This window comes from Bos grunniens, chromosome 4 (genome assembly GCF_055505025.1).
Source record: "Bos grunniens cultivar Pamir isolate PY7600 chromosome 4, Bosgru_T2T1.0, whole genome shotgun sequence".
Taxonomy (NCBI): Eukaryota; Metazoa; Chordata; class Mammalia; order Artiodactyla; family Bovidae; genus Bos; species Bos grunniens.
Genome location: NC_141168.1, coordinates 95,390,621 through 95,404,948, shown reverse-complemented (window position 1 = coordinate 95,404,948; position 14,328 = coordinate 95,390,621). Strand labels below are relative to the sequence as shown.

The window sequence follows — 14,328 nt, the reverse complement described above, 5'->3', positions numbered from 1 at the left end:
CCTGAGTGGCTTAGACCTGGGGAGTGCACACAACCCAGGGCCCGCTTTAGACAGTTCCCCTGTAGAGCAACCTGGAGCCTGAGCAGTGTAGACTGGGAAAGCACACACGCCATGAGCGGGGGCAAACCCAGTGTGCCCCAGACACTGCAAGCACTCCTCACACATGCCAGTGATATTTGTTTGCAGTGTTCTTCCCTCCCCACAGCACAACTGAACAAGTGAGCCTAAATAAGTGACCACTTTCACTCCCTTGTGTCAGGGCGGAAATTAGACACTGAAGAGACTTGCAAACAAAAGAAGCCAAAATAAACAGAGAGAACCTCTTTGGAAGTGACAGGTGTAACAGATTAAAACCCTGCAGTTAGCACCGACTACATTGGAAGGGGCCTATAGATCTTGAGAAGTATAAGCTGGAACAAGGAACTATCTGAAACTGGACTGACCCCACACTGCCCACAACAGCTCCAGAGAAATTCATAGATATATTTTTACTATTAGCATTTTTTAAATTTTTTAGTTGTTTTTTTATTTTTAAGTCCTCTATTATGCCTTTAATTTTCATTTTTATAACCCACTATTACCTTGCAAAAAAAAAAGACCTTATTTTTAAAGCAAACTTCATATATATTTTCTATAATTTTTGTGATGGGGTTTTTTTAATATTGTATTTTTCAGAGTCTAACCTCTACTCTAGATTTTTAATCTTTGCTTTTTGGTATTTGTTATCAATTCTGTACCTTTAAGAATCCAATCAGTACCCATTTTTACTTAGGAGTGTGATTATTGGCTTGATTGCCTTCTCCCACTTTTGACTCTTCTTTTTCTTCCCTAGGTCACCTCTATCTCCTCCCTCCCCCTTCTCTTCTCTACCCAACTCTGTGAATCTCTTTGGGTATTCCAGGCTGTGGAGAACACTTATGGAACTGATTACTGGCTAGATATGTCTCTCTCCTTTTGACTCCCCCACCCTCTTCTCCTCCTGGTCACCTCTATCTCCTGCCTCCCTCTTCTCTTCTCTATGTAACTCCATGAACCTCTCTGGGTGTTCCAGGCTGTGGAGAGCACATAGGAATTTGATTACTGGCTAGACTGCTCTCGCCCCTTTTGATTCCCCCTCTTCTCCTCCTGGTCACCTCTATCTCCCTCCTCCCTCTTCTCTTCTCCATGTAACTCAGTGAACCTTTCTGGGTGTCCCTCAATGTGGAGAATCTTTTCTCCATTAACCTAGATGTTTTATTATCAGTGCTATATGGATGGAGAAGTTTTGAGGCTACTATAAGAATAAGACTGAAAACCAGAGGCAGGAGGCTTAAGTCCAAAACCTGAGAACACCAGAGAATTCCTGACTTCAGGGAACATTAACTGATAAGAGCTCATCCAAAAGCCTAATACCTACCCCAAAACCAAGCTCCACCCAAGAGCCAACAAGTTCCAGAGCAAGACACACCACACAAATTATCCAGCAATGCAGGAACATAGCCCTGAGCTTTAATATACTGGCTGCCCAAAGTCACACCAAACCCATAGACATCTCAAAACTCACTACTGGACACTTCATTGCACTCCAGAGAGAAGAAATCCACCTCCACCCACCAGAACACCGACGCAAGCTACCCTAACTAGGAAACCTTGACAAGTCACTCGTTCAACCCCACCCACAGGGAGGAACCTCCACAATAAAGAGGAACCACAAACTGCCAGAATATAGAAAGGCCACCTCAAACACAGCAATCTAAACAAGATGAAAAGGCAGAGAAATACTCAACAGGTAAAGTAACATGATAAATGCCCACCTAACCAAATAAAAGAGGAGACAGAGAGTCTACCTGAAAAAGAATTCAGAATAATGATAGTAAAAATGATCCAAAATCTTGAAAACAAAATGGAGTTACAGATAAATAGCCTGGAAACAAAGATTGAGAAGATGCAAGAAATGTTTAACAAGGACCTAAAAGAAATAAAGAAGAGTCAATCAATAATGAATAATGCAATAAATGAGATAGAAAACACTCTGGAGAGAACCAACAGTAGAATAACTGAGGCAGAAGATATGATAGTGCAAATAAATGAAGCAGAGAGGAAAAAAGAAAAAAGGAATTAAAAGAAACGAGGACAACCTCAGAGATCTCTGGGACAATGTCAAACACCCAACATTTGAATCATAGGAATCCCAGAAGAAGACAAAAAGAAAGGCCATGAGAAAATACTTGAGTAGATAATAGTTGAAAACTTCCCTAAAATAGGAAAGGAACTAATCACCCAAGTCCAAGAAACCCAGACAGTCCCAAATAAGATAAACCCAAGACAAAACACCCCAAGACACATATTAATCAAATTAACAAAGATCAAACACAAAGAACAAATATTAAAAGCAGCAAGGGAAAAACAACAAATACCACACAAGGGGATTCCCATATGGATAACAGCTGATCTTTCAATAGAAACTCTTCAAGCCCAGAAGGGAATGGCAGGACATACTTAAGTGATGAAAGAGAAAAACCTACAACCCAGATTACTGTACCCAGCAAGGATCTCATTCAAATATGAAGTAGAAATCAAAAGCTTTACAGATAAGCAAAAGCTGAGAGAATTTAGCACCACCAAACCAGCTCACCAACAAGTGCTAAAGGATCTTCTCTAGACAGGAAACACAGAAAGGATGTATAAACTCAAACCCAAGACAACAAATGGCAATGGGATCATACTTATCAATAATTACCTTAAAATGTAAATGGATTGAACACCCCAACCAAAAGACAAAGACTAGCTGAATGGATACAAAAACAAGACCCCTATATATTCTGTCTACAAGAGACCCAACTCAAACCTAGGGACACATACAGACTGAAAGAGAAGGGCTGGAAAAATGTATTTCACCCAAATAGAGACCAAAAGAAAGCAGGAGTAGCAATACTCATATCAGATAAAACAGACTTTGAAATAAAGGCTGTGAAAAGAGACAAAGAAGGACACTACATAATGATCAAAGAAGATATAATAATTATAAATATATATGCACCCAACATAGGAGCACTGCAATATGTAAGGCAAATCCTAACAAATATGAAAGGGGAAATTAACAATAAAACAATAATAGCGGGAGACTTTAATACCCCACATCTATAGATAATTAGCAAGGAAACACAAACTTTAAATGATACAATAGACCAGTTAGACCTAATTGATATCTATAGGACATTTCACCCCAAAACAATGAATTTCACCTTTTTTCTCAAGTTCACACGGAACTTTCTCCAGAATAGATCACATCCTGGGCCATAAATCTAGCCTTGGTAAATTCAAAAAAATTGAAATCATTCCAAACATATTTTCTGACCACAATGCAGTAAGATTAGATGTCAATTACAGGAAAAAACCATTAAAAATTCCAAAATATGGAGGCTAAATAACATGCTTCTGAATAACAAAATCAAAAAAGAAATCAAAATATGCATAGAAATGAATGAAAATGAAAACACAACAACACAAAACCTATGGGACACTGTAAAAGCAGTGCTAAGGGGAAGGTTCATAGCAATACAGGCTTACCTCAAGAAACAAGAAAAAAGTCAACTAAATAACCTAACTCTACACCTAAAGCAACTAGAAAAGGAAGAAATGAAGAACCCAAGGGTTAGTAGAAGGAAAGAAATCATAAAAATTGGGGCAGAAATAAACGCAAAAGAAATAAAAGAGACCATGGAAAAAATCAAAGCCAAAAGTTCATTCTTTGACAAGATAAATGAAATTGACAAACCATTAGCCAGACTCATCAAGACACAAAGGGAGAAGAATCAAATCAACAAAATTAGAAATGAAAATGGAGAAATCACAACAGACAACACAGAAATACAAAGGATAATAAGAGACTATTATCAGCAACTATATGCCAATAAAATGGACAACTAGGAAGAAATGGACAAATTCTTAGAAAAGTACAACTTTCCAAAACTGAACCAGGGAGAAATGGAAAATCTTAACAGACCCACCACAAGCATGGAAATTGCAACTGTAATCAGAAATCTTCCAGCAAACAAAAGCCCAGGACCTGAAGGCTTCACAGCTGAATTCTACCAAAAATTCGGAGAAGAGCTAACACCTATCCTACTCAAACTCTTCCAGAAAATTGCAGAGGAAGGTAAACTTCCAAACTCATTCTATGAGGCCACCATTACTCTAATACCAAAACCTGACAAAGATGCCACAAAAAAAGAAAACTACAGGCCAATATCACTGATGAACATAGATGCAAAAATCCTTAACAAAATCCTAACACACAGAATCCAACAACATACTAAAAAGATCATATACCATGACCAAGTGGGCTTTATCCCAGGGATGCAAGGATTCTTTAATATCTACAAATCAATGTAATATACCACATTAACAAATTGAAAGATAAAAACCATATGATTATCTCAACAGATGCAGAGAAAGCCTTTGACAAAATTCAACATCCATTCAACATCCAACATCTGGATAAAAACCCTCCAGAAAGCAGGCATAGAAGGAACATACCTCAACATAATAAAAACTATATATGACAAGCCCACAGCAAACATTACCCTCAATGGTCAAAAATTGAAAGCATTTCCCCTAAAGTCAGGAACAAGACAAGGTTGCCCACTCTCACCACTACTATTCAACATAGTTTTGGAAGTTTTAGCCACAGCAATCAGAGAAGAAAAAGAAATAAAATGAATCTAGATTGGAAAAGAACAAGTAAAACCCTCACTATTTGCAGATGACATGATCCTCTATATAGAAAACTCTAAAGACTCCACCAGGAAATAACTAGAGCTAATCAATGAATATAGTAAAGTTGCAGGATATAAAATTAACACACAGAAATCCCTTGCATTCCTATACACTAATAATGAGAAAACAGAAAGAGAAATTAAGGAAACAATTCCATTCACCATTGAAATGAAAAGAATAAAATACTTATTAATATATCTACCTAAAGAAACAAAAGACCTATATACAGAAAACTATAAAACACTGATGAAAGAAATCAAAGAGGACACAAATAGATGGGAAAATATACCATGTTCATGGATTGGAAGAATCAATTTAGTAAAAATGAGTATACTATCCAAAGCAATCTACAGATTCAATGCAATCCCTATCAAGCTACCAATGGAATTTTTCACAGAACTAGAACAAATAATTTCACAATTTGTATGGAAATACAAAACACCTCGAATAGCCAAAGCAATCTTGAGAAAGAAGAATGGAACTGGAGGAATCAACCTGCCTGACTTCAGACTATACTACCAAGCTACAGTCATCAAGAAACATGGTACTGGCACAAAGACAGAAATATAGACCAATGGAATAAAATAGAAAGCCCAGATATAAATCCATACACCTAGGGACACCTTATCTTTGACAAAGGAGGCAAGAATATACAATAGAGAAAAGACAATCTCTTTAACAAGTGGTGCTGGGAAAACTGGTCAACCACTTGTAAAAGAATGAAACTAGATCACTTTCTAAAACCATACACAAAAACAAACTCAAAATGGATTAAAGATCTAAATGTAAGACCAGAAACTATAAAACTCCTAGAGGAAAACATAGGCAAAACACTCTCTGACATAAATCACGGCAGGAACTTCTATGAGCCACCTACCAGAATATTGGAAATAAAAGCAAAAATAAACAAACGGGACCTAATTAAAATTAAAAGCTTTTGCACAACAAAGGAAACTATAAGCAAGGTGAAAAGACAGCCTTCAGAATGGGAGAAAATAATACCAAATGAAGCAACTGACAAAGAATTAATCTCAAAAATATACAAGCAACTCCGGCAGCTCAATTCCAGAAAAATAAATGACCCAATCAAAAAATGGGCCAAAGAACTAAACAGACATCTCTCCAAAGAAGACATACAGAGGGCTAATGAACACATGAAAAGATGCTCAACATCGCTCATTATCAGAGAAATGCAAATCAAAACCACAATGAGGTACCATCTCATGCCAGTCAGAATGGCTGCGATCCAGAAGTCTACAAACAATAAATGCTGGAGAGGGTGTGGAGAAAAGGGAACCCTCTCACACTTCTGGTGGGGATGCAAACTAGTACAGCCACTATGGAGAACACTGTGGAGACTCCTTAAAAAAAATGGAAATAGAACTGCCATATGACCTAGCAATCCCACTGCTGGGCATACACACCAAGGAAACCAGAATCGCAAGAGACACGTGTACCCCAATGTTCATCGCAGCACTGTTTATAATAGCCAGGACATGGAAGCAACCTAGATGCCCATCAGCAGATGAATGGATAAGAAAGCTGTGGTACATATACACAATGGAGTATTACTCAGCCATTAAAAAGAATACATTTGAATCAGTTCTAATGAGGTGGATGAAACTGGAGCCTATTATACAGACTGAAGTAAGTCAGAAATAAAAATACCAATACAGTATACTAATGCATATATATGGAATTTGGAAAGATGGCAACGATGACCCTATATGCAGGACAGCAAAACAGACCCAGATGTATAGAACAGTCTTTTGGACTCTGTAGGAGAAGGCAAGGGTGGGATGATTTGAGAGAACACCATTGAAACATGTATATTATCGTATGTGAAACAGATCGCCAGTCTAGGTTTGATGCATGAGACAGGGTACTCAGGGCTGGTGCACTGGGATGACCCTGGGGGGATGCGAAGGAGACGGAGGTGGGAGAGGATTCAGGATGGGGAACACATGAACATCCATGGCTGATTCATGTAAATGTATGGCAAAACCACTACAATAATGTAAAGTAATTAGCCTCCAATTAAAATAAATTAAAAAAAATTTTTTTTAATTAAAAAAAAAGTCTTACAAAGTTACATGTTGCATGATTCAATTTATGGAATTCTAGAAAAGACAAAAATATAGGAGCAGAGAACACATCAGTGGTTGACAGGAGTTATTAGAGGAACAAAGGTCTGAATAATAAAGACAACAAAAGGAAATTCTCTAGAATGTTAGAAAAGTTCTGTGTCCTACCTGGGGTTGTGATTACAAGAATCTTTACAGGTGTTAACACTCTGATTGTACATTCCCCCAAGGTGACAAATGTAGATTTAAACAATATAAATATTCTATCACACATAGATTTAAACAATATTAAGTATTATGCAGATGGTGACTGCAGCCATGAAATTAAAAGATGCTTACTCCTTGGAAGGAAAGTTATGACCAACCTAGATAGCATATTCAAAAGCAGAGACATTACTTTGCCAACAAAGGTCCGTCTAGTCAAGGCTATGGTTTTTCCTGTGGTCATGTATGGATGTGAGAATTGGACTGTGAAGAAGGCTGAGCGCCAAAGAATTGATGCTTTTGAACTGTGGTGTTGGAGAAGACTCTTGAGAGTCCCTTGGACTGCAAGGAGATCCAACCAATCCATTCTGAAGGAGATCAGCCCTGGGATTTCTTTGCAAGGAATGATGCTAAAGCTGAAACTCCAGTACTTTGGCCACCTCATGCGAAGAGCTGACTCATTGGAAAAGACTCTGATGCTGGGAGGGATTGGGAGCAGGAGGAGAAGGGGACAACAGAGGATGAGGTGGCTGGATGGCATCACTGACTCGATGGACGTGAGTCTCAGTGAACTCCGGGAGTTGGTGATGGACAGGGAGGCCTGGCGTGCTGTGATTCATGGGGTTGCAAAGAGTCAGACACGACTGAGCGACTGAACTGAAGTATTATGGGCATGATTTAGATTGCTCAGAAATACTTTGTTCCATGAAAATAAAAGTTAAAGAAATCTTATTTAAAGAGTAGGAAGGAGTATCTGAAAAGCGAGTGATCAAAAAAAAAAGGAAAGAGTAAAGTCATAGAAGCCAAGGCAGGGGCAAGATTCCAAGGAAGAGCTAGTGAACACTATCAAGTTTAAGACATTCTGTATACACTGTGTCCTCTAAAGCTCAACTCTTGTGTCAGTCATCTGGAGTTGGCATAAATGCATGGTTCACAGCCAGACTGCCATTACTTCTGACAGCAGTGGGGTGCCCCAGGCCACCAACACTTATGACCAACTGACTCCAAATTCAACAGGTTCCCACAACTCCTTTTAAGTTCAGTAATTCACTAGAAAGTGAAGTCGCTCAGTCGTGTCTGACTCTTTGCAACCCCGTGGACTGTAGCCTATCAGGCTCCTCCGTCCATGGGATTTTCCAGGCAAGAGTACTGGAGTGGGTTGCTATTTCCTTCTCTAGGGGGTCTTCCTGACCCAGGGATCGTACCCGGGTCTCCCGCATTGTAGGCAGATGCTTCTTTGACTGTGTGGATCACAATAAACTGTGAAAAATTCTGAAAGAGATGGGAATACCAGACCACCTGACCTGCCTCTTGAGAAGCCTATATGCAGGTCAGGAAGCAACTGTTAGAACTGGACATGGAACAACAGACTGGTTCCAAATAGGAAAAGGAGTACGTGAAGGCTGCATATTGTCACCCTGCTTATTTAACTTCTATGCAGAGTACATCATGAGAAACGCTGGGCTGGAAGAAGCACAAGCTGGAATCAAGATTGCTGGGAGAAATATCAAAAACCTCAGATATGCAGATGACACCACCCTTATGGCAGAAAGTGAAGAGGAACTAAAAAGCCACTTGATGAAAGTAAAAGAAGAGAGTGAAAAAGTTGGCTTAAAGCTCAACATTCAGAAAACGAAGATTGTGGCATCTGGTCCCATCACTTCATGGGAAATAGATGGGGAAACAGTGGAAACAGTGGCTGACTTTATTTTGGGGGGTTCCAAAAATCACTGCAGATGGTGACTGCAGCCATGAAATTAAAAGATGCTTACTCCTTGGAAGAAAAGTTATGACCAACCTAGATAGCATATTCAAAAGCAGAGACATTACCTTGCCAACAAAGGTCCGTCTAGTCAAGACTATGGTTTTTCCAGTGGTCATGTATGGATGTGAGAGTTGGACTGTGAAGAAAGCTGAGCGCCAAACAATTGATGTTTTTGAACTGTGGTGTTGGAGAAGACTCTTGAGAGTCCCTTGGACTGCAAGGAGATCCAACCAGTCCCTCCTAAAAACCAGTCCTGGGATTTCTTTGGAAGGGCTGATGTTGAAGCTGAAACTCCACTACTTTGGCCACCTCATGCGAAGAGCTGACTCATTTGAAAAGACCATGATGCTAGGAAAGATTGAAGGCAGGAGGAGAAGGGGACAACACAGGATGAGATGGCTGGATGGCATCACCGACTTGATGGACGTGAGTTTGAGTGAACTCCAGGAGTTGGTGATGGACAGGGAGGCCTGGAGTGCTGCGATTCACGGGGTTGCAAAGAGTCGGACATGACTGAGCAACTGAACTGAACTGAATTCACTAGAATTACTCAGAGCTCAGGAAAATGCTTATTAGATTAATATGATTATGATGACTTCCATTACAGTTTTATGACGAAGGATGCAAATCAGACTAGATCAGGGAAGAGACACATGGGTGAGACCTGGGGAGACCAGAACACAGAGCTTCTGTGGTGCCCTCGCCCCTATACACTCAGGCAGCACCACGTTTCCAGCATATCACTGTGCACCAACCAAGTGGCTCCTCCCTGCGCTTCAGTATCCAGAGTTTATTGGGATTTCACTCCCTAAGCATGATTGACTGAACCACTGAGCATGTGACTGAGTTCTGTCTCCAGCAGTATTCCTCTCACCCTGGAAGCCCAGCTGGTTCAAAGCCCCAGGGGTCTTTCTGATAACCAGCCTCTATCCTGAGTCATCGCATCATATTAGCATAAACTCAGATGAGATCCAATGGGCTCATGCAAAATGAAGACTCTGGACAAATTTCAAGGATTTATTCTCCCTGCAAGGAACCAGGGACAAAAGCCAGTTGAACTCCTGTACTATACAACAGACTATAAGTGTATTTAATCAGGAATTGGAAAGTTACAGTGATTTTAGAATAGTCAGAGGACAAAGAGGCCAGACTGCAAAGCACTGAGAAGTAAATTGGAGATGAATCAAGAGAAGCAATAAATGTAATTTGTTACTGTAAGTTGATTAGGGAGAAGAGGATAAAACATCATTAGAGATGCAAAAGCAGAGGGCTTGGGAAAGAAACATATGCTAGTAACTAAAATCATCCCTCAGGAGCAAGTCTTTCAGGGGTTGCTGTACTGATAGCAATGAACTGAAAATGAGACCCTTACTGGCAGTTCTTAGAGTATATGTAATAACTAATTAATCCTTTTAAAAAGGATTCTCCCTATATCTTTACTTTTCAGTGTTCCAATTTATTTTAGTCTTCTAACGCATCCTTTATAACAATGTCCTTAAAACTACATCCATTTGTGCATACTAAGTTGCTTCAGTTGAGTCCAACTCTTTGCAACCCTATGGACTCTAGCCCACCAGGCTCCTCTGTCCATGGGATTCTCCAGGCAAGAATTCTGGAGTGGGTTGCCATGTCCTTCTCCAGGGGATCTTCCCAACTCAAGAGATGGAACTCAGGTTATCTCCTGTGTCTCCTGCATTAGTAGGCAGGTTCTTTACCCCTAGAGCCACCTGGAAAGTCCCCTTATAAGTACAAAATGAAGTGAAGTGAAGTTGCTCAGTCATGTCCAACTCTTTGCAACTCCATGGACTGTAGCCTACCAGGCTCCTCCCTCCATGGGATTCTCCAGGCAAGAGTATTGGAGTGGGTTGCCATTTCCTCCTCCAGGGGATCTTCCTGACCCAGGGATCAAACCCAGGTCTCCCACATTCCAGGCAGACGCTTTAACCTCTGAGCCACCAGGGAAGCCTGAGACTTCATCTCTTGACTTAAAACCGTGCAGAAATACACAAGTACTTCATACTTGTAAAGGACTCCTATTTTGGCAATATGGCAGACCACAGACCTTACAAAATCTTTTACAATTCTTTAAATGAAGAAATCATAAACAGCTTTTTCTAAGTAATTTTTAAAACTGCCTTTTTAGAAATGAAATTTAAACTATGACCTAAAACTAACATAATAGCAGCCAGAGGCCAAAGAAGTAAGATGGCAGAGAGTCTTGGGTTAAAAAGAGGCATTAGTTTTAAAAAAAGAGAAGTAATGAGGAATTGGATCTTGAGTCTCTGCTATTTGCTTCCTTAGAATTGTAGCCTCAAAGATCTGTGAGAAGCTATCAATTTAGTTAAGTCACTCAGTCTTGTCGGACTCTTTGCGACCCTATGGACTGCAGCACACCAGGCTTCCCTGTCCATCACCAACACCCAGAGTTTACTCAAACTCATGTCCATCGAGTCAGTAATGCCATCCAACCATTTCATCCTCTGTCATCCCCTTCTCCTCCCGCCTTCAATCTTTCGTGGCATCAGGGTCTTTTCCAGTGAGTCAGTTCTTCACAACAGGTGGCCACAGTATGGGGGTTTCAGCTTCAGTCCTTCTAATGAATATTCAGGACTGATTTCCTTTAGGATGTCCTGGTTGGATCTCCTTGCAGTCCAAGAGACTCTCGAGAGTCTTCTCCAACACCACAGTTCAAAAGCATCAATTCTTCAGTGCTCAGCTTTCTTTATAGACCAACTCTCATACCCATACATGACTACTAGAAAACCCACAGCTTTGACTAGATAGACCTTTGTTGACCAAGTAATGTCTCTGCATTTTAATATGCTGTCTCGGCTGGTCATAGCTTTCCTTCCAAGGAGCAAGCATCTTTTAATTTCATGGCTGCAGTCACCATCTGCAGTGAGTTTAGAGTCCAAGAAAATAAAGTCAATCACTGTTTCCATTGTTTCCCCATCTATTTGACATGAAGTGATGGGACCAGATGCCATGATCTTCATTTTCTGAATGTTGAGTTTTATGCCAACTTTTTCACTCTCCTCTTTCTCTTTCATCAAGAGGCTCTTTAGATCCTCTTCACTTTCTGCCATAAGAGTGGTGTCACCTGCGTATCTGAAGCTATTGATATATCTCCTGGCAATCTTGATTCCAGTTTGTACTTCATCCATCCCAGAGTTTCTCATGATGGACTCTGCATATAAGTTAAATAAGCAGGGTGACAGTATACAGCCTTGACGTACTCCTTTTCCTATTTGGAACCAGTCTGTTGTTCCATGTCTAGTTCTAACTGTTGCTTCCTGACCTGCAAACAGATTTCTCAGGAGGCAGGTAAGAAGGTCTGGTATTCCCATCTCTTTAAGAATTTTCCACAGCTTGTTGTGAGCCACACAGTCAAAGGCTTTGGCATAGTCAATAAAGCAGAAGTAGATGTTTTTCTGGAACTCTCTTGCTTTTTCCATGATCAAGTGGATGTTGGCAATTTGATCTCTAGTTCCTCTGCCTTTTGTAAATCCAGCTTGGCCATCTGGAAGTTCACGGTTCACGTACTATTGAAGGCTGGCTTGGAGAATTTTGAGCATTACTTTGCTAGTGTGTGAGATGAGTGCAATTGTGCAGTAGTTTGAAAATTCTTTGGCATTGCCTTTCTTTGGGATTGGAATGATTGAATCCAGTCCTGGATCCACTGCTGAATTTTCCAAATTTGCTGGCATATTGAGTGCAGCACTTTTACAGCATCATCTTTTAGGATTTGAAATAGCATTTAAAGAGCAGACTGTACTCAAAGCAAAGACAATACAGCAAAATTGTCTGTCCTGGATTGGGGTCAGGGTGGGACAGGGGAGCAAGCAAGCTGGGTGTGGGAGTAGTCTCCTCTAAGTAGTAGTAACAGTAGTAGTAGTAGTGTCCTCAAAGTAGCGTTCCCTGGTGGCTCAGTGGTAAAGAATCTGCCTGCAATACAATGCAATGCAGAAGCTGCTGCTGCTAAGTCGCTTCAGTCGTGTCCGACTCTGTGCGACCCCAGAGATGGTAGTCCACCAGGCTCCCCCATCCCTGGTATTCTCCAGGGAAGAACACTGGAATGGGTTGCCATTTCCTTCTCCAATGCATGAAAGTGAAAAGTGAAAGTGAAAGTGAAGTTGTGTCTGACTCTTAGCAACCCCATGGACCGCAGCCTACCAGGCTCCTCCATCCATGGGGTTTTCCAGGCAAGAGTACTGGAGTGGGTTGCCATTGCCTTCTCTGCAGCACAGGAGACATGGGTTCAATCCCTGGATCAGGAAGATGCCCTGGGAAAGGAAATGGCAATTCACTCCAATATTCTTGCCTGGGAAATCCCATGCACAGAGGAGTCTGGTAGGCTACAGTCCGCAGGGTCGCTGAAGAGTCAGACATGATTTAGCAATTAACAACAATGTCTACAAAATCTCAACCCCAAAATTGCCCAAAGTTGCTACATATTGGAAAAGTCCTTGGGATCCCTGGCAGAGGGAACACAAATTCACATTTCAGAAACATACCTTTATCCCATGTCCAAAGGATTCCTGTTCAGAGTCCTGCCAAACATGGGCTTCCCAATACAAATTGCAAAAGAGGATACAAATCATGAATAAAAGTAAATAGAATTGAAGAGAATTAAACTATCAAGAATTACTGTTATCTATAATATATAAAATATGTTTAAATATTGAAAAGCAAAATAGGAAAAGACTAATCACATTTTAAACATATATAGAACTCCTAGAAATTGATAATTAATATGATTGCAAAAATACTTTAGGAAGAGATTAAAGCTAAAGAATGGAATAGAAAACTGAAATTACCCAGGACTCAGCCCACAAGAACAAATTGAAAGTATTAACAAGTTGAGACATGAGGACAAGAAAAGGTTTATCCTACATAGATGTATAAGGAGAAAAAGCAGCAAAAGAGGGGAAAAGCTGTCAGGTGGCAAATGGTACAAGGTCAATATTCAATAGGATAATCACTCCGGATTTTCTAGAATTCATTTTAAACAAAATGTAAAATTCATAAAGAACAATAAATCCAAAGCATAGGGGGGAAAATCATATCTTGACATACCAGAGACACTGCATAATAGCTTAAAAATTCTTACATGCAATCAGACAGAAAAGGAAGATTACTTTCAAGGGATACCATTATATTCATTAGCAGAGTTCACAAAAGGTGTATTACAGTCAGGAGATAATTACATAATGTATTTTCAAGGTACCAGGGGAAAAAAAGCTATACACTTAGAATTTTATACTCTGACAAACTATCAAAAGTAAAAAAACTAAAAGAAAATAAAAGAAAAGCAAAAAAAAAAAGATTAACAGCTACCCTACTAAAGTCACCTTGCCTCTACAGAACCCAAGAACAAGAACGCAGCATATACAGATAAAAGAAAGGAACTGGTGTCCTGGCAACACTTCTGAGCCCCCATATGCAGACAACCTAATTTTACCCTTAATTTGGAGAATCTTAGTCTCTTAAAATAATACATCACCATTAATTGGGATT

The 14,328-nt window shown here is 40.0% G+C and overlaps 1 protein-coding gene across 34 annotated transcripts in view; it reads right to left on the bottom strand.

The window, feature by feature from the left end:
• Positions 1–14,328, bottom strand: part of CRPPA (CDP-L-ribitol pyrophosphorylase A) — a 388,463-nt gene that overhangs the window by 359,493 nt on the left and 14,642 nt on the right. For 19 of the 34 annotated variants that reach the window (XR_015162880.1, XR_015162883.1, XR_015162882.1 and 16 more), the window contains exon 4: positions 13,326–13,375. The exons of the other annotated variants lie outside the window; for them this stretch is intronic. Coding sequence is in view for 15 of the 19 variants with exons in the window: in XM_086397547.1 (XP_086253673.1) it covers positions 13,326–13,375 (50 nt within the window). In the remaining 4 variants the exon portion in view is untranslated. The remainder of the gene's footprint in view (positions 1–13,325; positions 13,376–14,328) is intronic. 34 annotated transcript variants of the gene reach the window in all.